The sequence below is a fragment of the Chelonoidis abingdonii genome, chromosome 5 (genome assembly GCF_003597395.2).
Source record: "Chelonoidis abingdonii isolate Lonesome George chromosome 5, CheloAbing_2.0, whole genome shotgun sequence".
NCBI lineage: Eukaryota > Metazoa > Chordata > Testudines > Testudinidae > Chelonoidis > Chelonoidis abingdonii.
In genome coordinates this window covers 92,160,561-92,187,123 of record NC_133773.1, presented here as the reverse complement: position 1 = coordinate 92,187,123, position 26,563 = coordinate 92,160,561, and the positions used below count along the sequence as shown (strand labels likewise).

General features: G+C 48.4%; 1 protein-coding gene across 2 annotated transcripts in view; it reads right to left on the bottom strand.

Moving 5' to 3' along the window:
* The window catches only part of CLOCK (clock circadian regulator), a 127,692-nt gene that overhangs the window by 37,268 nt on the left and 63,861 nt on the right, over nt 1–26,563 (bottom strand). For both annotated transcript variants that reach the window (XM_075066443.1, XM_075066442.1), the window contains 2 exons: nt 24,256–24,365; nt 3,245–3,335 (listed from right to left, as the gene is read on the bottom strand). In XM_075066443.1, the coding sequence (XP_074922544.1) occupies nt 3,245–3,291 (47 nt within the window). In that variant the 5' untranslated portion in view covers nt 3,292–3,335; nt 24,256–24,365. The remainder of the gene's footprint in view (nt 1–3,244; nt 3,336–24,255; nt 24,366–26,563) is intronic.

Genomic DNA, 26,563 nt, shown 5'->3' with positions numbered 1-26,563 from the left:
TACTCAGGTGATCCACCAGGCCATTCTGAATACCTGGCAAGTGAGAAATCCTGCGAGCGACTCAATATAAATTCCACAGCTCAACCACCTCCTGGCAGAAGAGGTCTGACTTGGCACTTCCTTGTTTGTCCACAAAAAAAATACTGCTGTGATGCTCTCAGTGACTGCTTGGACTGTTTCGTGGCCTATGGATGTCTGGATGAAGAGACTTAGGAAGTAAGAGGAAGAGGTCTCTCTCTCTGAAACCTTTGCTTTCTTTTGGAATGGTCAGCATGATGGAAGGAATATTGCTGTCTAGGCTGGAATTGAGGATGATATTTTGTCCTCTTCATAGCTGGAGTGTAGAGGCCCAAGGGCTTTAAAATTGTTCCACAGTTCTTAGAGTGTGTAAAGCCTCATCTGTTGTGGATGAGAACAAAGGACAGCCCTGAAAGAGAAGGGCCTCATTTGTCTGTTGTATGTTTTCAGGAACCCCCAAGGTCTACAGCCAAGTACAAGGGCGCATAGTCATTGCCATAGCCCTGCCAGCAGAATCCACCACATCCAAGGAACGCTGCAGAGCTGATTGAGAGACCAGACAACCCACCACAAAATTGCTCAAACCTCTGGGATGAAACCTGGTATTTGCATTCCATTAATTTGGCCACAGGTGAAATAGAGGAGGCGGTTTTCCACAGTATCTTAAATAGCCTCCATAATGGCATCATTTGTAGGCAGGGCTACCTTTCCTGTCATAGCCAGATGCACAGGGTCGATCAGTTGGTGGGTATTCTCCTCCACTTGCAAAGAGCTGGCATTCTCCTTTTAAGGTACACCTTAAAGGTAATCTGGGACCAGAGAGGACACCTCCAGTATTAGGACTTCATCAGGTGATGAAGAAGATGCATGAAAGGGAGGCAAGGGAATATGCTCCCGAGGGTGGTCCTACAGTACTGGATTAGGTTACTGGTCTGAAGCAGGCTGAGGTAAATCCTGAGGTAAAGGTTGATGGGTACCAACCGTCACAGGCCTTAGTACCATCAGAAAAAGATTATTCCCTAAGGGATCTGCTTCTGCGAGGTAGTTGCAATGTTGATCCAGATACTGGGGAGCATCCAACTAGAAGGTTGGTACAGTAATGGGCCCCAACACTGGTCCAGCACAGGTCCAAACATCTCAATTCCTGGCTCTACTCTTCTCAAAACAGTTAATGAGTAAGAGAAAAGGACCAGGACAGCACTCTGAACTTTCGGTAGTATGAGACTCAAAAGCCCACCTCTAAGTCTGATGAAGAATCAGAGTATTCCAAGAGCCATGGTTGTGCTATATTGGGTCTGATCCTCTGGATCTATGCCAGGAATGTGACACTGGAGGAAACATAGAGGGCTTCCTAGTTGATGATACCATGTCACAGGGTAGAGCTGGTACCAGAATGGATGAGGCCAAAAACAGTGGTACTGGGCCCTTAAGTGATGGACCCATAACAGAGTGCTCCAGAGCTGACAGTCTCAAAACTTGCACCACTACTGACCGAGGATCTCTGCCCTGAATTAATGGCGACAGTGGTTCTGATAGGCATAGCACATCTCTCGTAACCACATAGGCCTCTGGCGTTGTCTGCACTAATATGGGCTGTTGCCCCACCATGATCAGAGATGTCATTCTACCATTGGTACTGGAGTGACCTTCCGTGGAGCAATCCTGTATCGTGGATTCCGAGGAGTCCAGTGTCTATTTCTTATGTTTCTTTCACCACAATTGCGCCAATGTCTTTGGCCTCAAAGACAAGAGTCCCAGTGACAGAAATCTCCTGTGGCTCCTATTCCCAGGTAAAGCTAAAGGAGCACTTCAAGAAGGAGTTGTCAAAAAACTTCCCTTGGACAACCAAAGGGGTTCAGACACCGACCTAAGGACAGCCTCCATAAGGATATAACGATGGTGTTCTTCTCTCAGCTTCTTTGCCCTGCCCTTTAAACTACTGCAAATGGAGCACCCATCTCTCTTTTGTGGCACTCACCCAAGCACTTGAAGCAGCATGAATAAGGTTCTCTGACACACATGGGATTTTGGCAACCAAAACAGGACTTGAAGCCAAGGGATCTTGGCACAAGCTTGCCCCAGTTAAGGGCAAGACCTTGAGGTCCACCTGACTGAAATATATATTTTCCCCAACTAAACCTAGAAATTTTAAAATTAGAAAAGAAAAGAAAAAAATGGAGTGATGAAAAAGTACCACTAGATAAGAAAAAAAGCAGCAAGAAATTTGTTCATGAGGAACACAGAACTCTCTGACCACTAACGGTGAGAGGAACTGAAGGAGGGGTGGGGCAGCTCCATCCTCTATATACTCTCCATTCAAAGCACGAGGAGCTGGGATGCCCCTAAAGGTACCACTAAGGAAAACTCTCTGGCACTGGTGCATAGGATGGACACACACTTACAGTGTAATGGATATATGCAAGCACTAGAACTGTATTGTCTGTTAGTACTGTAAAATACAGTACCTATAGTTGACAAAAAGAGGAGGAAGGGCGTAATGTTATGAAACGTTTGATTATTCTTTCCTTTTCCTTAATAAGCCAGTGCAGGAGAATCTCATGGTAGAATTTTCAAACATGCCTAAGTCCCATTTTCAAAAGTGACATTTAAAAGCCCAAGTTTCACTGAAAGTCAATGAAACCTAGTTTCCTAAGTGTCCAAGTCACTTCTGAGACTTGGGAAGCTGTCATTTTGGCACTTTTAAAAATTCTGCCCCTAGTTTCTGGATAGATGAATTGATTATAAAAAAGCCAATTGTGTTCTATACAATAGGAAAATTTTTTCATTTTCTAAAAACTTCAAAACTTTAATGTAAAGCATTTTATAACAAAAAGAGGACCACAGACTGCTATGAAAGCACCTTAAGCCCAGCTCTTGGATTCAAGTAATTCTAAAATAAGTCCCCTGATCAGTTGTTTCAAGAGAAAATCCCTAAGAATACAACCAATTTCAAAACACAATTCCAATTAGGCAACTGCTGTTCCAAATATAAAACATATTTAAATAATATAATTTTAAACAAAAACATGTACTACAACATGTGATGCCTACGTAGCTAAGTTTTCATAACTAAAGTGTAGTTAACAGACCTTAACTTTGCCAAAAATCAAAACCTCATTATACTTAAGTCTGATTTGGAGTCCTTCTGCTCTTAATCTTAAATAAGAATACATCATCAAAATGTTTACCTATAAATCAGTTAAAACAAAATCATCTAACAACATACCTGTCTGTAATGGAGCTCATTTTATGGGTCCTTATGGTAAAGAACATAACATGTCACACTTTAGTCTTGTGGTAGACATTTGTACGTCTGCCTGGGTGAGAACAGAAACAAATGGAAATATAGCTTTTGTAGAACATGTTGGTTTTCCCCTCATAGAAAGTATGAAGCTCCGGCTTGCCCCAAAAGGAGTGGTGCTTCTAACCTTTATTTTCCCTCCACCTTTTCTCTTTATGTCAATTATGTATCCCATATAGCTGAACCTAAACATCTTATTTCACCAGATACAGAGGTTAAGAGGCTCTCTCTTTTCTATATGCCATGATGAATCAACTTGGGCTAAGCCAGTTTAAACTTTCATTTACCTCTGTATTCAGCAACAGCTTTTTATTCTTTATATTGGCCCATATTTCAAAGAATGTGAATACATTTGAGGGAATATGACAAAGTGAACTGTCATAAGGGGAGACGAAAAAAGTAACCCCAAGCAACTGACTCCAATCCTTTCAGAAGCGGGAGTGGTCTGGAGACCATATAAGCCAAATCCTGTTCATTCCAGAAAAAGGAGGAGGGGAGAACACACCCAAGAGGAAAGGGATGGTGAAGGACTGCCAAGGTGAAAACAGTTCCCTAAAGGGGCAGGAGAGAAACCGAAACTGTTTTATGGCACTGATGAATGATCTCATCCTATCAAAAGGCACTCATTCTCATCCTCGCAGACCTTTCTGCAGTGTTTGATGGTGCTGACTATGAGATACTGCTGTCTGGCCTGAGAAGTGTAGTAGGAGTCCAGTGTAACGTTCTAAAATGGTCTGAGTCCTTCCTGGAAGGATGCACCCAAAGAGTAGTGATGGGAAGCCACCTCCACCACTGGACCCTTCACTTGAGGGGTTCCACAAGGATCAATTCTCTATACAGTCCTTGTCAGTATTTACATGCAACCATTAGCAGAACTGGTCAGACAACATGGACTCAGATACCATCAATACACAACTGACACACTTCTCTACCTATTCTGCACCACATGTGACCACACCAAGATGGCCCAATGCTTGGATGAGATCAGCTCATGGATGAAAAAAAGACGGTTACTCACCTTTGTAACTGTTGTTCTTCGAGATGTGTTGCTCATATCCATTCCAGTAGGTGTGCGCGCGCTGCGTGCACGCTCGTCGGAGACTTTTACCCTAGCAACACTCGGTGGGCCGGCAGGTCGCCCCCTGGAGTGGCGCCGCTATGGCGCTGGATATATAACCCTGCCGGCCCGTCGGCTCCTCAGTTCTTCTTGCTGGCTACTCCAAGTGGGAAGGAGGCGGTGTGGAATGGATATGAGCAAAACAATCTCGAAGAACACATTACAAAGGTGAGTAAGCTTTCTTCTTCGAGGCTTGCCTCATATATATTTCATAGGTGATTCCAAGCCTACCTAGGCGGTTGGGGTTGGAGCGACACGTGCGGAATGTAGAACGTGAGTAACGAGCAGAGGGCTAGCGGCTCAAAGGGGAGGGGCCGTGAGCCAAAGATAGCACAAGGTTGCAGATCCCAGGTAGGAAGGGGCCTAATCCGGGGGTAGAGCCTCTCCAATCCTTAAGGAATCTTGAAACATTCGGTGAGAAAAGGTGGAATGCCGGACCATCCCAACAGGAGGAAGGTGAAGATTGCGGCCAGATGCACCCTAATTGAAGAAAGGGCTAGGCTTGGCCCTTGAGGTACAATAAATAGTCAGACAACAGGGACGAAATGGCGTCAGGAAAGGGACCGCTATGTACACCAGTAAGAGAACCGCTTCCACCTATCGGCAGCAGACAAGTCGCCCGCACCGCTGACGAGGATTCTACGTCCAAGAGACTTGTTGAACCCTGGCGGAGCATTGGCGCTCAGACTCAGTCAACCAGATAGACAAGCCACCCGTCACTGCAGGGACGGAAGGTCGGGGTGATGAAGCCGCGAAGTCCTCATTATAAGACTCCAGGCAGAGTGGCAGTGGTATCGGAGTTCGCAGGACAGGTCGAGCAGATGGTACAATGCTGCCCTCGGCCATGCCGAGCGTATTAGGATCACCGTTGTCCTGCAGGAAGCTTGAGCAGGAACTCTGTGGACTAAGGAAAGGGTGGAAAGGATAGAGGAGACCTCTTGTCCAGGAATGAGGAACGTGTCGAAAGAGAGCGTGGGGATGACATTGTAGGGAGCAGAAACACTGGCACCTCCTGTTCTCGCTTGAGGCGAAAGGTCGATCGGAAAGCCCCAACTTCGAAAACAGAAAAGCAGGATGTCTTGGATCGATGGACCATTCGGTCCAGAAGAAACCGGCTCAGGCGGCATCTGCATAGTGTGTATGCGGCCCCCGGGAGAAAGCGAGGCTACCAAGTCACACGCACACGCATCACACACACACAGCTCACACAGTTGCATTGCTTCTTGGCAAAGAGGAGAAGATCGTGTCTCTCCTTGTTTGTTTATGTAATACATGGCCGTTGTGTTGTCCGTGAAAATGGCAACACAACGGCCCTGTAGATGTTGCCGGAAGGCCTGGCACGCCAATCGGACTGCTCTGAGTTCGCGGACATTGATGTGGAGCTTCAGTTCCGGCAAGGACCAAAGGCTTTGGGTACGCAGATGCCCCAGGTGTGCACCCCACCCCAGAGAGGAAGCGTCCGTTGTTAGGGACAGCAAGGGTTGAGGTGGATGGAACGGTCGACCGGCACACACCATGGAGGGGTTCAACCACCAGTTGAGGGATCCCAGCACTTGCGACGGGATTGTGACTATCATGTCCAGGGCATCCCTGCGTGAACGATAGACCGAGGCAAGCCAGATTTGCAGAGGGCGCATGCGTAGTCTCGCATGCTTTGTCACGAAAGTGCACGCAGCCATGTGACCGAGTAGAGTGAGGGCAGTGCGGACAGAGGTTGTTGGGAAGGCTTGGAGCCCCTGAATGAGCGAGACTATAGATTGGAACCTCTGTGGAGGCAAGCTGGCTGTTGCTCGATTGGAGTCCAGCAGCGCCCCTATGAATTCTATCTTCTGCATAGGATGCAGAATGGATTTGTCTAGATTGATGATTAGACCTAGACGGGAGAACAGACCTTTGATGATGTCTACATGTTCGGTAACCTGAGCCTCGGAAGTCCCTCAAACCAGCCAGTCATCGAGATAAGGAAAGACATGAATTCGATGGCGACGGAGGTAGGCGGCGACTACTGCCACACACTTCATAAAAACTCGAGGTGCCGAGGAAAGGCTGAACGGAAGAACCGCAAATTGGTAGTGATGATGATTCACCACGAAGCGAAGAAACCTCCTGTGCAGTGGGTAAATCGCGATATGAAAATACGCGTCCCTCATGTGGAGAGCAGCGTACCAGTCTCCGGGATTGAGGGAAGGAAGGATGTTTCCCAGTGATACCATGCGGAACTTGAGCTTCTTGATAAACTTGTTCAGAGCTCGCAGATCCAAGATGGGTCTGAGACTGCCTTTCGCCCTGGGAATTAGGAAGTATCTGGAATAGAACCCTCTGCCTCTTAAGTCCTCTGGAACCTCCTCTATGGCTCCCAACGCGAGGAGCTTCGAAACTTCCTGCAGAAGGAGTTGCTCGTGAGAGGGGTCCCTGAAGAGGGACAAGGAGGGAGGGTGGGAAGGCGGGGTCGAAATAAACTGAAGACAGTAGCCACATTCCACCGTGCTGAGGACCCAGCGGTCCGTTGTTAGCTGGGACCATGCAGGGAAGAAAGCAGCGAGGCGGTTGGTGAACTGAATGGGATCCTGGGGGAAAATTGGTACATTGCTCTCGGGCGCACCTTCAAAAGTTAGGCTTCAGTCCCGCCGGTGGTTTGGTGGGACCGGAATTATTACCCCCTTGAGGGCCAGACTGGCGCCTACGAGAGGTCCGGCCTCTCCTCCTGGAGAAGTCCTGTCTTGGTCGAGGCGGGGGGTAGGATCGCTGGGGTTGGGAACGGAAGGACCGTCTCTGAGTCTGTGGCGTGCACATGCCCAGCGAACGCATGATCACGCGGTTGTCTTTCAGACTCTGGAGGCGAGGATCTGTCTTCTGGGAAAAGAGACCCTGACAGTCAAAGGGCAGGTCCTGTATAGTATACTGCAGCTCAGGTGGCAGACCTGATGCTTGCAGCCACGACATATGCCTCATAGCTATCCCCGAGGCGAGAGTCCTAGCCGCCGAGTCCACGGCGTCCAACGAGGCCTGGAGGGAGGTCCTCGCAACCTTCTTCCCTTCCTCCAGGATAGCTGAGAACTCTTGGCGGGAGTCCTGTGGGACAAACTCTACAAATTTCCCCACTGCCTCCCAGGTGTTGAAATTGTATCTACTCAGGAGGGCTTGTTGATTCGCCACCCTGAGCTGGAGGCTTCCCGCAGAGTAGATTTTCCTGCCCAACAGGTCCATACAGATGCCCGGTCAGGTGCGGGAGGAGGTCGGGTGATGGGCCTGCGAGTGCATTTATGTCAGGAGGTGGCAGTGTTCCGGAGTCGGCAGGAAGGTCGGCAGCATGGTGTCAGTTGTTGCCGTCGATGCCGGTGCGTTGGGTCGCTGTCCCCCTGTGCTGCGGAGCTTGAGCAGGCTGTGTGGCTAGGGGGAGGGTGGGATGATGAGGGTCCGTTTCAGGGAATGAGGAGTGTCCGAACGAGAGGTGTGGGGTGGATTGTGGGGCGACTGGCTTCTGTTTCTGGAGGGAATAGGGTCGATTGGGGAAGCATTCCGGACGAAAGGGATGTCTGGTGTGGACATTGTTGTGCCAGAACGCGGCTGAGGGGTTGTGTGTGTTCCGGGCCGGGAGAAGGAGGTTGATAGTCTATTGACTGGCTTAAGTCCGTTGCTTGCTTGGAAAGGGGGGATCGTGGTTTCTTGTTTGTTTATGTTAATGGCCCCCTTGGGTTGTCGTGGAAATGGCACCACGGCCTGTAGTGTTGCGGAGGTCTGGACGCCAGTGATGCTTCTGGATTCGCGGACTGATTGTGGAGTTAGTTCGGCAGGCCCAGGCTTGGTCGCAGTGCCAGGTGTGACCCGGAGAGGTCGTTTTGGGATCGAGGGGTTGGGTGGATGCGGTTCTGACGCGCATGAGGGGTTAACCACGTTGAGGGATCGCATTGCGAGGGTTGTGATATTGTCAGGGATCCTGGTGACCGTGACGAGGAGGCAGATTTGAGGGCGCTGTTGCGTGGTTTCGTGCTTTGTTCACGAAATGCAGCAGATAGTGGGAGAGTGTGAGGGCAGTGCGACAAGGTTGTTGGGAAGGTTGGAGCCCTGGATGAGCGGGGTATAGATTGGCCTCTGTGGGTCGCTTGTTGCTGATTGGAGTCGCGGCCTTGTTCTGATTTTGCATAGGTGGCAGATGGATTTGTCTAGAATTGATGTGTAGGAGCAGACTTTGATGATGTTCATGTTCGCTGGGCTCGGGGAAGTCCTGAACAGAGTATGAGATAGAAGTGGTTCGTGGCGCGGGGGTTAGCCGGCGACTACTGACTTATTGAGGTGGAGGATAGGTTCGAGCCCCGCGATTGGTTGCTGATATTCCGAGCGAAGACTTGCTTGGGTATGGATTGATACGGTGTCCGTATGTGGGGGCCAGCGTAAGTTTGGGATTGAGGGAAGGAGGATGTTTCGGTGTTGCGGATTGGTTCTTGATATTTGGTTCGAGCTGCGATCAAGAGTGTGGTCTGGAGTATGCTTTGCCTGGGATTAGGGGTATTGGAATAGACCTCTGCCTTTAGTCCTTTGGACTCCTCTATGGTCCCCGCGAGGGCTTCGCTTCGTGCGAGGAGTTGTCGTGGAGGGTCCTGGAGGGCAGGGGGGGGTGGGAGGGGTCCGATAACTTGGCGTGATGTCAGCCGTGTAGGACCCCGGGTGCGTTGTTAGTGGGCCTGGCAGGAAGAAGCGCAGGCGAGGGCGGTTGTGCTGAATGGGTCTGGGGGATTGGTAATGCTTCGGGCATTCCAAAGTTGGGCTTCCCCGTCGCCGGTGGTTGGTGGACAGGATTCTCTCCCGCCTTGAGGGCGCTGGCGCTTCGAGCGGTCGGTTCGTCTGGAAGTCCTGTCTGGTCGAGGCGGGGTAGGATCGTGGGGTGTGGGAACGGACAGGACGTTCTGGCTGTGGCGTGACATGAGCAGAGGCGTGATTGGGTTGTCTTTGATTGGAGCGAGGTCTGTTTTTGGTAAAGAGTGCGTAAGGCAGGTCTGTGTTACTGCGTTCAGGTGGGCTGTGTTGGCGGATTGGCTATGCTGATCCGAGGCGGAGTCCCTGCGGGGTCCGGGTCACCGAGGTGGAGGGTTTGCATTTCTTCCTTGGTAGCTGGGAGCTTTGGCGGAGTCTGGGGAAATCTAGATATTTCCCATGCCTCCAGGTGGGTTGTTTATAGGCGGGGTTGTTGTTCGCCTGGCTGGCTTCGAGGTAGTTTTCTGACCAGCAGGTCCTAGTCTCTGGCCTCTCTGGATTTGGGCGCAGGAGCTTGCTGGCCATGTCGCTCCCGCTCGTTGACGGATTGGACTACCAACGAGCAAGGAGGAGGGTGAACATAAAGGTACTCATACCCTTTTGACGGGACCATATATTTACGCTCAACCCCTTTTGCTGTAGGAGGTACCGATGCCGGGGTTTGCCAGATCGTACCGGCTCGAGCCTGGATGGAGTGAATGAAGGGGAGTGCTACCCTCGTTGGGGCCTCTGCTGAGAGGATACTGACCACTGGGTCATCCACCTCAGAAACTTCCTCCACAGGCAAGTTTATGTTCAGGGCCACGCGGCGGAGGAGGTCCTGGTGAGACCTGAGGTCAATTGGGGGCGGTCCTGACGTTGCTGTTCCCGCCACAGCCTCATCTGGGGAAGATGAGGAAGAGACTCCAGGGACCAAAGGGTCTTGGAGAGACTCCTGATCCTGTGGGGCATCCAGGAGCTGCTCCTGTTGGTCCATGCCCTGGGCAGGAGGTTGGTCCGTGCTTCCTAGAGGGGGTCTGCTCGCCGTGGACTCCGGTGCCCGATGGTCGGAGGGGGCGGAGTGCGGCGGCGGATGGTGGCTACCTTGGCTCTGGTGGTAAGCCCACGGAGTCCAAAAGGGCCACTGATGAGAACCTTGGTTGTCCGACTCTCCATAAGATGCCGTGTCAGCATGAGAGGAGATCGACGGCTGGCGAGATGGCCACGGTGGGGCGGAGACCGTGTGAGGAACATCTCTGCGGCCAGTAGAACCAGCCCTGTGCGGTGCCGGGGAGCGGTACCGGGAGTCCCGCCGGTGCCGTGAGGGTGACTGGGACCTATGACCAGTGCGGTGCCGGGAGGTCGACCGGTGCCGAGAGTCGCCGTGCCGAGATCGGCTGCGGGAAGTGCGGTGCCGCGAGCGGTGCCAAGATCTGGAGCAGTGCCGGTAATGTCTGGATGGCGACTGGGACCTCGAGCGGTACCGCGAGTACGACCGGTACCTTGATGGGGAGCAGTACCGGGACTGCGAGCGGCCGCGGGACCGAGAGCGATGACGAGACCGTGAGCGTCTGCGGGACCTGGACCGGGACCTGGAACGACGGAGTCCCACGGTGCCGGGCGGAGAAGGTCGTACTAGGGCCGGCTTGCCAATAGATTGTAGGACCCGCACCGGCGGTGCCGGGGGTCGAGGCAGCTCAGGCTCCGTCATTGCGATCAGGTCTTGTGCAGCGGAGAACGTCTCCGGGGTGGAGGGCACGATGAGCTCAACCGCGGCACGTGCCGGGGAGCTGGTAGGCACCGGACTCGACGGCCCTTCCGAGGCCGGAATCAACGGCGCGGCAGACGTCGATGCCGCGGCAGGTGGAGTCGATGCCGGGTGGTCTGGTTTGGCTAAGCGCTCAGACTGCGGCATGAGTATAGCGGCCGCAGGAGGCTTATGCTTCTTGCTCTGCGGTGAGAGCGAGCGATGCCGACCAGAAGCTGGTGCCGGAGACTGATGAGACGACGTCTTCTCAGAGGGCGTGCGGTGTGGTGCTGAGGAGGTGCTTGTTCCCGGAGTGTATTACCGCGGACGGTGCCGAGGACGGTGGAGTTAACGCTGCCTCCATCAGGAACTGCTTCAGGCGAATGTCCCACTCTTTCTTAGTTCGGGGCTTGAACGCCTTACAAATCCTGCACTTGTCCGTTAAGTGAGATTCACCCAAGCACTTAAGGCAGGAGTCATGCGGGTCGCCTGTGGGCATCGGCCTACGGCAGGCCGCGCACGGTTTGAAGCCCGGTGATCCGGGCATGAGGGGTAGGGGACGGGGTTAACCCCCGATCCCTTCTAACTATCTACAAAAACTATTACTACTAAAACTAACTACTAACTACTGTTAAGAGATCAACTATATACACAATTTACAGAAAAAACGAGAGAATCGCTAGGGAGGTGGAGAAACAGTTAGACTGCGTTCCACAGTTCCAACGACTGACACGGGCGGTAAGAAGGAACTGAGGAGCGACTGGCCGGCAGGGGTATATATCCGGCGCCATAGCGGAGCCACTCCAGGGGGCGACCTGCCGGCCCGCCGAGTGTTGCTAGAGTAAAAGTCTCCGACGAGCGTGCACGTGGCGCGCGCATACCTACTGGAATGGATATGAGCAAGCACTCGAAGAAGAACAGCTGGTTGAGCAAAACAGAGGTGATGCTGGTGAGTAAAGCAAAGTACTTTGAAGAGTTTGCAGCTATGGTGCAATCTCCCCTTTGGTTGAAGGTTCCCATCTACAATTGGTCAATTCAGTCCGTATTCTAGGATTACTCTCAGATTCCTCGCTGACACTGAGCTCTCACATCACAACAGACATGCGTAATACTTTCTGCCATCTCTGGTTTGCTAGGAGACTCCATCCCATCCTGGTGGATGAAGATCTGGCCTTAGTTATTTATGCCTTCATCACTATCAGCTGGACTACAGCAATACAATATAAATCTTATATATGCACGAAATCTTCAACACTTAGGAAACTCCAAAAGTACAAAAGGAAGGAAGGCAGGATACATGAGCACATCACACCTGTCCTTCACCCTCTACACTGGTGCCCTAATTTCAGATCAAGTTCAAGGTCTCAGTCCTCAATTTCAAAGCACCCCATGCTTGAGCCCAGGATATGTAGAAGACAGTCTCTAAAGCTCCAGGGTGAAGACCATAGTTGATAACTTCACTTCTCTGGGACAAGGCAATTCTCCACAGTAAGAGTACACTTCATCTGTGCATGAGAAAGAACCTTTCCCGGGGGTGGTTCAAGATTGTGGAATGAACTCCTCCAGTAACTAACCATGAGAAACCTCACCACTTTCCTCTCCACATGCAGTACCAATTTCTTTGACCTTGCTTTCTTTAATATAAACACATAGCAACAGATATATTTATTTAACAAATTATTAAAACCCTACCAAAATAATACACTCCATTACACACACTTCTCCCTCTGAATGAGAGAAAAAACAAATGTGAGAGATGCATAGTCACATTGTTTAATGCACTACTGGAAGGTGCTCAGATACTACTACATTGATCAGCATGGCATAAAAACCTTTACAGAACAGAACAGAGACACAATCACCTTGGGAAAAATGGTGCTGAATCTGGGGAGAGTTGGGCACCAACTAGTGCCTGCCCCCACTGGAAACCTTGAACTTGTCTGAGAAGTAAGAGAACTTATGGGAAAATGGGACTAAAGACTCTGGGTGTAGATGATTAAGGCTACAATTTTGTCACACAAATTTTTAGTCCATGTTATGTCAGAGGTGTGTGGAGGGAAAAACATAGCCACAGAAAGCTCATGGCCCACAGAAGGGGGTGTAGAGCAAGCCTGCCTCAATGAGGAAGTGAGGTGCCAGGGGGTTGGAAACTGAGTCTGCCCCGGCAAGGAAGGGCAGCATGGGTATTGGGGAAACTGGAAAGTGAGCCCATTCTTCACTAGCAGCTCCTGTTCTGCAAGGCTGGGCGTGGCTCCCCACACCGAGCATTGTGATCCCATACACTAAGTAACAAGGCCACTCAGGTTTGATGCATCCTCCCCTGTCTCAATCTACAGAGGGACAGATGTGCCAAAACTGAGTGGCATTGTGACCTTGTACACTAGCTTGCAACACCAAACAAATTTGGCTCATCTGCCCTTCCATCATGTCACAGAGGGGCCAATGCACCAAAACTAAATGGTGCTGCAATCACATGGGCCAGGTTCCAAAGCCAATCAAATCTAGCCTCTCTACCTTCCATCATGCCACAGAGGGGTAGATGCACCAAAACTTAAGAGGCATTGCATCCCTGTGCTCTAGCTGGCCACACTAGTCAAATTTGGCCTGTCTGCTCCTCTGTCATGCTATGGAGAGGTGGACAGACTAAACCTGAGTGGTGTTGCAACCATATGGGCCAGGTCGGAATGCCAGTCAAATTTGACCTGTCTGCCCCTATATAATGCATTAGATGAGTGGACATGCCAAACCTGAGTGGCACTCTGACTACATGGGCCACTCACTATGCCAATCAAATTTGGCCCATCTGCCCCTTCATCTCCATCAATGGAGGAGCAGATGCACTAAACCTGAGTGGTTGTGCAAACATGTGGCCAGAGCAGGCATCCTGACCCACAAGAACCGCACTGATTGATGTCACAGACTTAAAAAAAATTCACAATTTATTGTGAACACTGTGGCCTCCATGCTAAAATCATAGCCTTAATGATTCATAGATTCTCAGGTCAGAAAGAACCGTTGTAATCATGTAGTTTGACCTCCTTTATAACACAAGCCATAGAACTTACCCAAAATAATTCCTAGAGCAGATATTTTAGAAAAACATCCAATCTTTATACAAAAATAGTCAGTGATGGACCCTTGGTAAATTGCCCCAATGGTTAATTACTCTCACTATTATAAATGAATACCTTACGAATTTGTCTAGCTTCAACTTCCAGCCATCGTATCGTGTTATACCTTTCTCTTGTTCCCCATATATGTTCTTATAGACTAATCAAGTCATCCCTTAACATTCTGTTTGTCAAACTAAATATATTGAACTCTTTGAGTCTATCACTATAAGGCAGAGGTGGTCAAACTTACTGACCCTCCGAGCCACATACGACAATCTTCAGAAGTTTGAGAGCCACGCACGGGCAGCTGTGCCCCACAGGGCTCAAGCTCCAGGACACCCGCCCTCCTCCCAGGGCAGAAACCAGAGGCAATGCATGGGGTGCATGTGGGGTCACATCCCTTCCCCCCGATTTTTGCCACAGTGTCGCCGGGCCCCTTCCCTGCATGGCAACTGCTGAAGCCAGCAAGCTCGGAGCTGCAGCTGTGGGGAGAAGCAGTGGCAAACAGCTGGGAGCTGCAGGGAGGGGCCACTGAGGATAAGAGGAGGGGCCTGCCTCAAGCTGTTGGGAGGGCCAAACCTTAAAATTGTGCCCCGCCTCCCAGTCTCAGCAGGCACCCAATCATCTCTGGCAGAAGCCCTGAGCACCATCACTCCGCCGCAGGGCAGAAGCCCCGAGTCCCCACCCCTCCGCAGTCTCGTAAGCGTAGAATGGGGCGTATGGGGGGCTCCACAAGCTGCACTTTAACTGTAAAACAGCCGCAGGCAGCTCACGAGCCACGATTTGGCACCACTGCTATAAAGTACGTTTTCTAATCTTTTAATCAGGCCATGTCTGTACTATCACTTATGAGGGCAAAACGTACGTTGCTCAGGGGTGTGAAAAAAACCACACCCCTGAGCACCGTAAGTTACACCGGTGTAAGCAGTAGTGTGCGCAGTGCTACGTCAGAGGGAGAGCTTTTCCCGCTGACATTGCTATCGCCACTTGTTGGGGATGATTTAACTACATCGACAGGAGAGCTCTCTCCCATTGGCATAAAGTCACTACATGAGAGATCTTACAACAGCTCAGCTGCATCAGTACAGCTGTCCCGCTGTAAGATTTCTAGCGTAGACGGCCTCATTCTCATGGCTCTTCTCTCAACCTTCTCCAATTTATCCACATCCTTCTTGAATTGTGGGCACCAGAAAGGATGGTTACTCACCTTTGTAACTGTTGTTCTTCGAGATGTGTTGCTCATATCCATTCCAATTAGGTGTGTGCGTGCGCCGCATGCACGATCGTCGGAAGATTTTTACCCTAGCAACACTTGGTGGGTCAGCTGAGGCATGCCCCTGGAGTGGTGCCTTCATGGCGCCGGATATATGCCCCAGCCAACCCAGCGCCCCCTCAGTTCCTTCTTGCCGGCTACTCCAACAGAGAGGAAGGAGTGAGATGTCATGGAGTGAAGGACTGCTGAACCAAATGCAGCATCACCCCTGGACTGCTGAACTATCATATAGTGGGCAGCGAAGGTATGCATTGATGATTAAGTCGCTGCCCTACATATCTCCTGTATGGGCACGTGTGCCAGGAAAGCAGAGGATGAAGCCTGAGCCTGCGTGGAGTGGGTGGCAAGGTTCGAAGCTGGGACACCAGCCAAGTCACAGCACGCATGAATGCATGATATGATCCAGGACAAGATGTGCTGGGAGGAGACCAGAGTCCCTTCATCCGGTCTGCCACAGCAACAAACAGCTGTGACATTTTCCTAAAAGGTTTTGTTCACTCCATGTAGAAGGTGAGGGCCCTGCGAATGTCCAGGGAGTGCAGCTGTTGTGCCCATCTAGAGGTGTGCGGCTTCAGGTAGAAGACAGGGAGGAAGATGTCCCGGTTGACATGGAAGGCAAACATCACCTTAGGGAAGAAGGCCAGGTGCGGTTGCAGCTGTACCTTGTTCTTGTGCAACACCGTATATGGTGGTCCCGATGTGAGTGCCCTGAGCTCAGACACACATCTCGCCAAGGTGATAGCTACAAGGAAGGCTGTCTTCCAGGAAAGGTACAGGAGCGAGCAGGAAGCCATCAGCTCGAACGGGGCACCCATGAGTCTGGAGAGGACAAGGTTAAGATCTCATGTAGGGACTGGTTGTCTAATTCGTGGGAACAGCGCTCCAACCCCTTGAGAAATCTAATGACCATGGCATTGGAGAAGACAGAACACCTGTTTTCGCCCATGTGGAAAGCTGAAATAGCTGCCAGGTGCACTCTGATAGATGATATTGCCAAGCCCTGCTGCTTTAAGGACAGGAGATAGTCCAAGATGATAGGCATTGACACCAGTAGAGGGGCCGTAGGACTCTTGAGCGCACCAGCAGGAAAAATGCTTCCACTTGGCTAAGTATGTGGACCTGGTAGAGGGCTTCCTGCTACTCAAAAGGACCTGCTGTACTAAGCGAGAGCAGCACAGCTCAGATTGAGTTAGCCATGCAGCATCCATGCTGTGAGGTGGAGAGACTGCAGTCAGGATGACAGAGCCATCCGTGGTCTTGAGTGATCAGGTCTGGCCATAGCGGGAGTGAAATTGGAGCATCCACTGACAGCTCCAGCAGAGTGGTATACTAGTGCTGTCTGGGCCATGCTCGAGCGATCAGAATCAGCCTGGCCTTGTCCCTGCGCAGTTTGAGCAGGACCCTGTGGACTAGTGGGAATGGAGGAAAGGCGTAGCACAGGTCAGACTTCCACTGTATTAGGAAGGCGTCCGACTGGGAACCTGGAGAGCGTCCTTGGAGAAAGCAGAACACCTGGTGTCACAAACAGATAGCTAAGGGTTAATGTCTCTTTCACCTGGAAAGGGTTAACAAACAACACCTGACCAGAGGACCAATCAGGAAACAAGATACTTTCAAATCTCCCAGGGAGGGAAGCCTTTGTTTGTGGTTTTCGGGTTTGGCTTTGTTCTCTCTGGGTCCTGGACAGGACTAGAGGTGCAACCAGGTTTCTGTCAATCTCTCTGCTACAGTCTCTTATCTATTCAGAATAGTGAGTAAGTAAAAAGGTGGTTATAGTCTTTTAAATTGTTTTTCTTTATTTGCAGATGTGTATTTGCTGGAAGTATCTTAAATTGTATTTCTGCTGGATGTCTATAAGCTAAAAGACTCTGTAATATTTCATCTTGATTACAGAGACAATTTTTATGTTTTTCCTTCTTTTATTAAAGTTTTCCTCTTTTTTTTAGAATCTAATTGATCTTTTGGTTATCTTGGGTAAGACTCCAGGGAAGGGAGTCTGCACTCACCAGAGAATTGGTGGGAGGAAGAAGAAAGGAGGGGGTAGGCAAATGGTTTATTCCCTTTTGTTGTGAGACTCAAGGAATCTGAGTCTTGGGGTCCCCAGGGAAGGTTTTTGGGGGAGACCAGAGCTTATCAGGCGCTGTACCCTAAGTTCTGATTGGTGGCAGCACTACAGATCTAAGCTGGTAATAAAGCTTAGAGGATTCATGCTTGTACCCATATTTTGGACGCTAAGATTCAGATTTGGGAATTATATCATGACATGGTGACAGCGTGTGGGAAGGATAAGAATCCAAAAACCAGTAAGATATTATTTTTCTTTTTCTCTGCTAGCTGCTTGTAAGCAGAGAGAAGGGTTTTTTGTATTTTTTTAAACTGCAGCCAGAGAATTTTTTTTTCTTTTCTCCTTTCTGTTGTGCAGAAAGATTGCCTAAGGCAAAGGCCATTAAGTTTAACAAGGGTCTTTTGTTAAACAATAGAACTCCAGCTGTGAGTCAACTACATCAGCAGAATACACATACAAATAAAGGGGGTTTTTTTGGTTTAATTTACACGTGAATTATATCATGACACCTGGAATTTCTGATTCTTGCGAGAGGTGAACAGGTCTATCAGGGGAAAGCCCCACTTCCGGAAGACAGAGTGGATGATGTCTGGGTAAACCGACACGGAGGGCTGCAGGGCGTGAAATGGCACCCCTTCACACACTGATCTGGGGTCCAGCCACCAATCTAGAGAGGCTAATATCCCTAGAGGAATGGTAACCACCGTGTTCAAGCTGTCCTGACCTGGTTGGTAAACTGTTGATAACCAGGCTTGGAGTGGACATAGTCGTAGTCTGGCATGCATGGTCACATAGGTGTAAGAGGCCATGTGCCCCAGGAGGCATAGGCATGTTTTCACAGTTGGGGTTGGGAAGCTTTGCAGGCCGTGGAGGATGTTCATCAGGGATTGGAAGAGTGCTTCCGGCAGAAGTGCCTGGGCTAGGCCTGAGTCTAAGACTGCTCCTATGAATTCTATCCTCTGGGTTGGTACCAGAGTGGATTTCATGACATTGAGCAGAAGGCTTAGTTGATTGAACATGTTCATGGTGAGCTGAACATGAGACTGCACCTGATCCCTGGAGCGACCCCAAATGAGCCAGTCGTCGAGATACGGGAACACTTGGATCCGTTGTCAACGAAGAGAAGCAGCCACAACAGCCATGCACTTGGTAAACACCCTGGGGCCATGGAGAGGCCAAAAGGGAGGACGGTGAATTGAAAGTGCTATTGATTGACCACAAAGGGAAAGAAGTGTCTGTGCGCTGGGGAGATCACAACGTGGAAGTATGCATCCTTCATGTCGAGGGCAGTGTACCAGTCTCCAGGATCTAGTGAGACCATGTGGAACTTCAACTTTACCACGAATTTGTTGAGTCTGTGTAGGTCCAGGATAGGCCAAAGCCAGCCCTTGGCCTTGCGGATTAGGAAGTAGCGGGAGTAAAAACCCCTGCTCCTTGACTGTCTTGGAACCTCCTCTATCACCCCCACATGTAGGAGTGATTGGACCTCCTGTAGAAGGAGGTGCTTGTGAGAAGGGTCCCTGAAGAGGGATGGGGAAAGAGGGTGGGAGAGGGGAGAAAAAGCAAATTGGAGGGAGTATCCCCTTTCCACCATGAGCAGGACCCAACAGTCTGATGTTATGCGAGACCACGCACGGAAGAAGTGGGAGAAACGATTCTGGAAAGGTGGGGAAGGATCCTGAATGGAAACTGGTGCTCCATCAAAAGTTCTGCTTAGGCCCTGCAGATGGCTTGAGAGGGCCTTCGCCTTGACTGGCTTGGTGCTCAGTCTGTTTTCTTTTACCACCTCAGCCGCGTCTTCTAAAGAAGTCCTGTCTTGGCTGAGGGGGAGGGTAGGATTTCTGAGGCTGCGGTCTGAAGGGCCTTCTCTGCGTTACTGGAGTATGCATGCCCAATGAACGCATGATGGCCTGTTGTCCTTCAGACTCTGCAGCCTTGAGTCTGTCTTTTCAGAGAATAGGCCCTGGCCATCAAAGAGTAGGTCCTGAAGGGTTTGTTGCAACTCTGGTGGTAAGCCAGAAACCTGCAGCCATGAGATGCGGCACATGGCTATGCCGGAGGCCAGGGTCCTAGCCGTCGAGTCTGTTGTGTCCAGAGAGGCTTGCAGGGAGGTTCTGGTTACCTTCTTGCCCTCCTCTACTAGAGTCCCAAATTCCTCTCTGGACTCCTGTGGAATCAACTCTTTGAATTTTGCCATAGAGAGCCACAAATTATAGTTATATTGGCTCACAAGCATCTCCTGGTTGGCTACCCTGAGCTGCAAGCCTCCAGCCAAGTATACCTTGCGCCCAAACAAGTCTAGGAGGCTGGTGCTGTACAGTGCCATGGTGCTGGGAACTGGGGGCATGATGCAGAGTGGTACCAAGATGGCAATTGGTGTGGTATCGGTACCAGGAGCCTGATCTAGATCTCCATCGTGACTCCGGTGAGATCAGTGCCAGGATCGGCTCTGGAACGAGAGCCGCTCTGACCAGTACCAGGAACGGTGCTGGGAGTCCGATCGGTACCGGCCATACCACAATTCGGATCTCCGCGAGCCAGAGTGGTGTCACGAGTACGACCGGCACCGAGAACGAGATCGGTGCCAGGACTGCGAACGACACAGTGATGGGTGCCAGGACCATGACCGGTGCCATTCTGCTTTGCTCGGCGACCGTGGTCATATCAAGGATGGTTTTCCCTTCGATAGCACCGTTCGCACCGGAAGTGCCGCCGGCTGCAGAAGAGTTGGCTCTGTGAACGTGATCAGGTCCCGCGTTGTTGAGAAGGTCTCTGGCATGGAGGGCAGTCTCAGTTCGACCACAGTGTGCACCGGGTAGCTTACATGCACTGGACTTGACGGCCCTTCCAGCGCCGGAGTCGACGGTGCCAGAGCGGTTAGTTGTCCTGTGCCCTCCGGCAAAGTAGGTGGCTCCGATTGCAGTGCAGAAAGCGTCAGTGGCTATCGAGCCAGCAAACAAGGAGCAGTCGGCACCTGCGAGGGTTGCTTCTTCTTCTGGCCCAGAGACAAGGACCGGCGCCGTGGTGGAGGTGCCGGGGAGATCTGGTGTCGTGAGACTTTAGCAGAATCCAAACACAATGCAGGGCCAGTCGGTGCCGCAGGGGCACTCCGCACTCAAGACGACAGTGCCGAGTCCCAGTGAGCGGAGGAAGGAACCGGGCTAGTGCCGCCTCCATAAGGAGCTGCTTCAGTCTAATGTCCTGCTCCTTCTTAGTCCTCAGCTTGAAGGCTTTACAAATGCAGCACATGTCCATTTGGTGGGAGTCCCCCAGACACTTTAGGCAAGAGTCATGGGGGTCTCCCGTTGGCATCAGCTTCAGACAAGCCGAGCAGGGTTTGAAACCCGGAGACCCAGGCACGGGCCCAGGTACCGGGTTAGGGGAGAAGACCCTCTTCCACCCCTCTAAGTACACTAATTCTAACTATCCTAAGTAACTAGTAATAACTATTAACAACTATCAACAACTATTAACGGTTGGAATGGAGCAGATTTGATTAAACCTGGAAAGCAACCAGAAGCAGGAGTGCCAGAGACCCCTGGAAGGGGTGGCCCTGAAGTCTAAGACAAAGGAGTGAGTTATAAGACTTTTCTGTTTGTTCAGTTGCCTATTTTAAGAAAACTAAGCACAAACTATTAACAGGTACTAGACGAATGCTAGGGAGAGTGGAGATCAGCGAAGCTGCGCTCCACAGTTCCAGTGACTGTCACGGGCTGTGAGAAGGAATTGAGGGGGCACTGGGTCAGCAGGGGCATATATCCGGCACCATGAAGGTGCCACTCCAGGGAGCCCCTCAGCCAACCCACCAAGTGTTGCTAGAGTAAAAATCTTCTGACGATTGTGCATGCGGCGCACACACCTAACTGGAATCGATATGAGCAAGCACTCGCAGAAGAACTGGATGCTGTATTCCAGAACAGTTGCACCAGTGCCAAATACAGATAACCTCTCTACTCTTACTCGAGATTGCCTTGTTTATGCATCCCAGGATCATTAACTTTTTTGGCCACAGCATCACACTGGAAGTTCATGTTCAGCTGATTATCCACCACGACTACCAAACCTTTTTCAGAGTCACTGCTTTCACAGGAGAGTCACCCATCCTGTAAGTATGGCTTACCTTCATTGTTCCAAGATATATACATTTACATTTAGCCATATTAAATTGCATACTGTTTACTTGCACCCAGTTGACTAAATGATTTAGATTGCTTTGAATCGGTGACCTATCTTATTCATTATTTACCATTCCCCCTATTTTTGTGTAAGCTGCATACTTTATCAGTGATGATTTTACGTTTTTTCCAGGCCACTGATAAAAATGTTTAATAGCTTAGGGCCAAGAACCAGTCCTGTGGGGCCTCACTGGAAACAGACTTGCTCAATGATAATCCCCCTTTACAGTTACATTTTGTGACCTATCAGTCAGTTTTTAATCCATATAGTGTGTCCCATGTTAAAAAAAAACAAACTAGGATGGTATAAAATTTAATCAAAATGTCATACGGTCCCATGTCACATGCCCTACAGAAGTCTAAGTATATTATGTTAACATTATTACCTTTGTCAACCAAATTTATAATCTCATAAAAAAAGACATCAAGTTAGTTTGACACTATCTATGTTCCATAAACCTATGCTGATTTGCATTAGTTACATTATTCTACTTTAGTTCTTTACTTATCAAGTCCCGTATCAGCTTCCCCATTATCTTGCCTGGGATCAATGTGAGGGTGAGGGGAGCGTGTTTGTTTGAAAACGTAGTTTTAATCTCTCAGAACTGAACTGGCAGAAAATGTTTTCACTGCGTACCTGTTCCCTGTGAGTAGAGCCAGGCCTAGCTCCTCTGGGTCAGAGTACAGGAGCCCAATCCAGCCAATTAAAGGGGGCTGGACTATGCCTGAGCCTATAAAGGGCAAGAAATGAGAACTGGAGGAGAGGGTGACTGAGACAGGTTGTGCCTGGGGAAGGAAAGCCACAGTAGCAAAGATCCAGATCCTCAGGGAAACAGCCCTGGGGTTGCTCCTTCAGGAATGGAGCAGATTTGATTAAAACTGGAAAGCAACCAGAAGCAGGAGTGCCAGAGACCCCTGGAAGGGATGGCCCTGAAGTCTAAGACAAAGGAGCGAGTTATAAGACTTTTCTGTTTGTTCAGTTGCCTGTTTTAAGAAAATAAACAGCTTTAAAGAAGACTGGGCATGGTAGTATGTGCTTGGAAGCTGAGGAGAAGCCCTGCCCTGTGACCGTGTTCTTCAAATTCTCCCTCCACTTCCACATGAAAGAAAAATCTTTATATTTAGAACCTATTACCATGTAACAACTCTCAATTTCCTTTGATAACGATATAATAAAACTAATTTTGTAGTAGCAGTGATAGTAAAACTGATAATTTGCCCCTGATCCAGGGTATCAATTTTAATATAGGCAAAGCAGTAGCTGCTTCAAGGCAAACTGCCTCCAGTGAGTCTAAAGGAAGTGTGTAAAGCTTTAGAAGCCCCTCCGCTAACAAAGCAGACTTACATTAGTGCCCCAACATATATGTGTGTTACAATGGTGCTGAACCAGAGGTGGCAATTTTTTCATTTGCTGAAACTGACAATATGTTCACACAGATGAAAGCTCACCTTTGATGTTACAGAACAATCAGATGCTTATTAGCACTGAGATGCCTCCACCTATAGTGTACTAAGGACGTTATGAAATTCACAGATTCTCCAAAGCATTTTCAATGTATAAGACTGGAAGCTGGCATGGTCCTTTATTCAACTGGTCAGAAATGCCCTAAAAAGACATTAATCTGTGGAGAATGTGGGAGATCTGAATTTTTTATGGTTGTGTACCTCAGTACACATATTATTATAAACTGGTTGATATTATTCTGTCTCACTACATGTTGTTCACTGCTGATGCAAGCTACTTCCAGTGCTTAATTACATAAGATAAATATAGTGTTCAGAGAGATAGAACTAACACCCTTAGGCTTTCACTTGACAATAGCTGGAAAATTGTAAATATATTTTCCTTTAAAATGACAGAATGTCAGGCTTGGAAGGGACCTCAGGAGGTCATCTAGTCCAACCCCCTGCTCAAAGGAGGACCAATCCCCAGACAGATTTTTGCCCCAGATCCCTAAATGGCCCTCTCAAGGACTGAACTCACAACCCTGGGCTTAGCAGGCCAATGCTCAAACCACTGAATTATCTCTTCCCCATCTACTGAATGTGCTAGTAACACAATCGCATAATTAGTCTTCAAAACAAAGCTGGTATTCAACATTTACTATATGCATCAAAGATTCTATGAATTTTTAGACTATCAAATCACATAACATTCCATTTATTTTCAAAAGAAATAAATGTGTGAATAGCAAAGCACAAAAGGACTTCACATGTAACAAGACTGACCTTTTCAATATGCAGAATCAGAAGTTAGAATCACTATTTCCATAATAGCAAAGTATATTCAATATTGTTATAATACCAATTTCACCTTACTGAGTGTACCCAGATTTTATGTCAAAATTAGCAGCATAAGTATGGTACCTAAATTCCAAATACCCAAAAGCCAAAGAAAAAACAGTAGACATTTGCTTCTCTCTTTCAGGCCTGCTCCTGCTCCCTCTGAGTCCAATTTTGCAAGGTGCTGAGCATCCTCAGCTCTCATCGAATTGTATGGGCCTGAAGCAAAGCCCACTGAAATCAATGAAGAGACTCCCATTGACTTTAATGGGCCTTAGATCAAGCCTTATGGGGACTGAGGGCTCTATACTTTTTTGGAACCAAGTCCATTAACTTCCTTGACAACAGGAACAGATCCCTAACAGTTAATAAGAAACCACAGGAATCAAATTACAACACTGTAACTCATAATTACAGCAAGACTTTCTTTACCTCTTACACTTTTGGGATGTTAAACCATGATATTTAGGATAAACACTGATCCTTCAGACAAATGTGGGTTTAAATATATCCTCTTCTACAGAAGAGCATCAAACTCTGCACTGTAAAGAATCAAAAAAGAAAAGTTAAGAGAACTGGAAACGATTGGAATTCTGTATGTCACTAGTATTCAAAGGCAATATTTATAGCCATCATTTATTCTGATTACTAGTAAAGTACTATTGTGATATATCATTTATAAATATAATGCTCTGCCTGATGAATTACAGAAATAGCTCAATATAGTTCACTCAATGTGTTAAAAACAGAAGTGCTTCTCTTCAGCAAGAGGAATACTCTGAAACTTCATCCGGCTTGACTAAGACGACCTATTTACCTCTATCTGTAATCATAGTGTCATCCTTGACTCAGACTCTCCATCTCCCACACTGCTTAAGGGTATGGCTACACTTGAAATTTTGGAGCGCTGCTGTGGCAGCGCTTTGAAGTGTGAGTGTGGTCAGAGCCCCAGCGCTGGGAGAGAGCTCTCCCAGCGCTGCGGCACTGTTTACACTGAGGCTTTACAGCGCTGTATCTTGCAGTGCAGGGGGGGGGGGTTCACACCCCTGAGCACAAAAGTTGCAGCGCTTAGCCATACCCTAAGTCTCTAAATCTCCCTATTGTTAATTCTGAAACAGCATTTGTCTATGCCACTCCCTCAACTCCTACTCTGCTGTTTTTTTATTCACATCTACATCTTTTTTCCTACTGATTACCTCACTTCTTCTCTGGTTTCATCAAATCACTGCTCTCTGGACTCCAGAATGTTCAGAATGCTGCTCACTCAATCACAGAGAAACCCAGCTACATCACTCCTGCTACCTCAAACACAGCCACTGGCTCCCCCTTTTATTTTCAGAATGAAGTCCAATATCATTTTCTTTTTAAGTACTTATTCCAAACTACCTCTTAAGTCTCTACTCCATTTCATGCTCCCCTTCAATAATCTAGCAATCACTACCTTCCAGTCTCTTCATATAATCATTTTTGGTTTTAATGAATTCTCTTCTACAGTTCCCGTTGTCTAAAACTGCTCTCCATGCCACTTTGCATCTCTTTTCAAAGTTATCTAAACACACATCTCTCCTTCCTTGCCATACCTCATTTCTCCCTGTATCAACTGTTGGCCACACTGACAGAATGTTTTGATTTCTTCACTATACAATGAAACATATGCCACTGTTTTCTATCATTTTCACTCTGGTGCCTTATATTTAATGTTATAATGTATTTTGGGTTATAAGAAAAAAAATAGTTTTCACTAAAGCGAGAAGTACTGAATTTGTATTTTTTGCTAAAGGTTGAATAGCTATTATTCTTAGGAAAGTAAAAAGTACAAGTAGTATGGTTTAGTTTAATTAAAAAGGCAATGATTGTTCCTATTGACAACTATCAACAACTATTAACAACTAAGCACAAACTATTAACAGGTACTAAACGAATGCTAGGGAGAGTGGAGATCAGCGAAGCTGCGCTCCACAGTTCCAATGACTGTGACGAGCAGTAAGAAGGAACTGGTTAAAAAAAACACTTGTAAAAAAACATGAAATTAAAGCAGAGCAGAGCGTTCTGCCAGAAGAAGAAAAACAACTACACAACATGACTCAGTGAACCCGCTCATTCTTCTCTAGCCTAATAACCTGCTGGCCCATTGACCTACTTTTTTTGTAAGGTAGTTAAACCCTCATCTCATATTTAGACAGTTTTGTTTGGTTTGACAAGTATAAACATTAACAGTTACAAAGAGACCTGTTGAAATCTAGATTACAGAGACTGTAATATGAAGCCTATGTTTTTAAGCTGTTCAGAGCAGGAGGCCTTTGCCAACCCTTCCACAAGTTCTGACAGCTCTAATGAGGAAAATTTTACAGTTCTACAAGCTGCACATGCAGGATATCTCCTACTGCAGAGGATACACCGAGGTTAAACAGAACAAAGCCACATTTCATGATGTCTAAAAAGAGTATAATAAAAAAGAAGTTGAAGGAACATTGAAGAGGGAATTTAGAGAAAGGAGGAAAAAAAACTTTTGACTATTTCATAACGGTAACTGAACACATGCAAATTTAAACGAAAGTAAGAAAAAAGCTGAACATGGTGGAAAAGCTTTTTGAAAATAAAACCACATAGTTCTGGTAAGTAGAAAATTGCATGCATGTGAAAGCTTCCAGAAAGGTCTGGATGCCTACACATAAGTATTGCCTGGCCAAAATGTTCACAGGTCATGAGGATCTCCAAAAACCGTGAGATTTTTAAATAT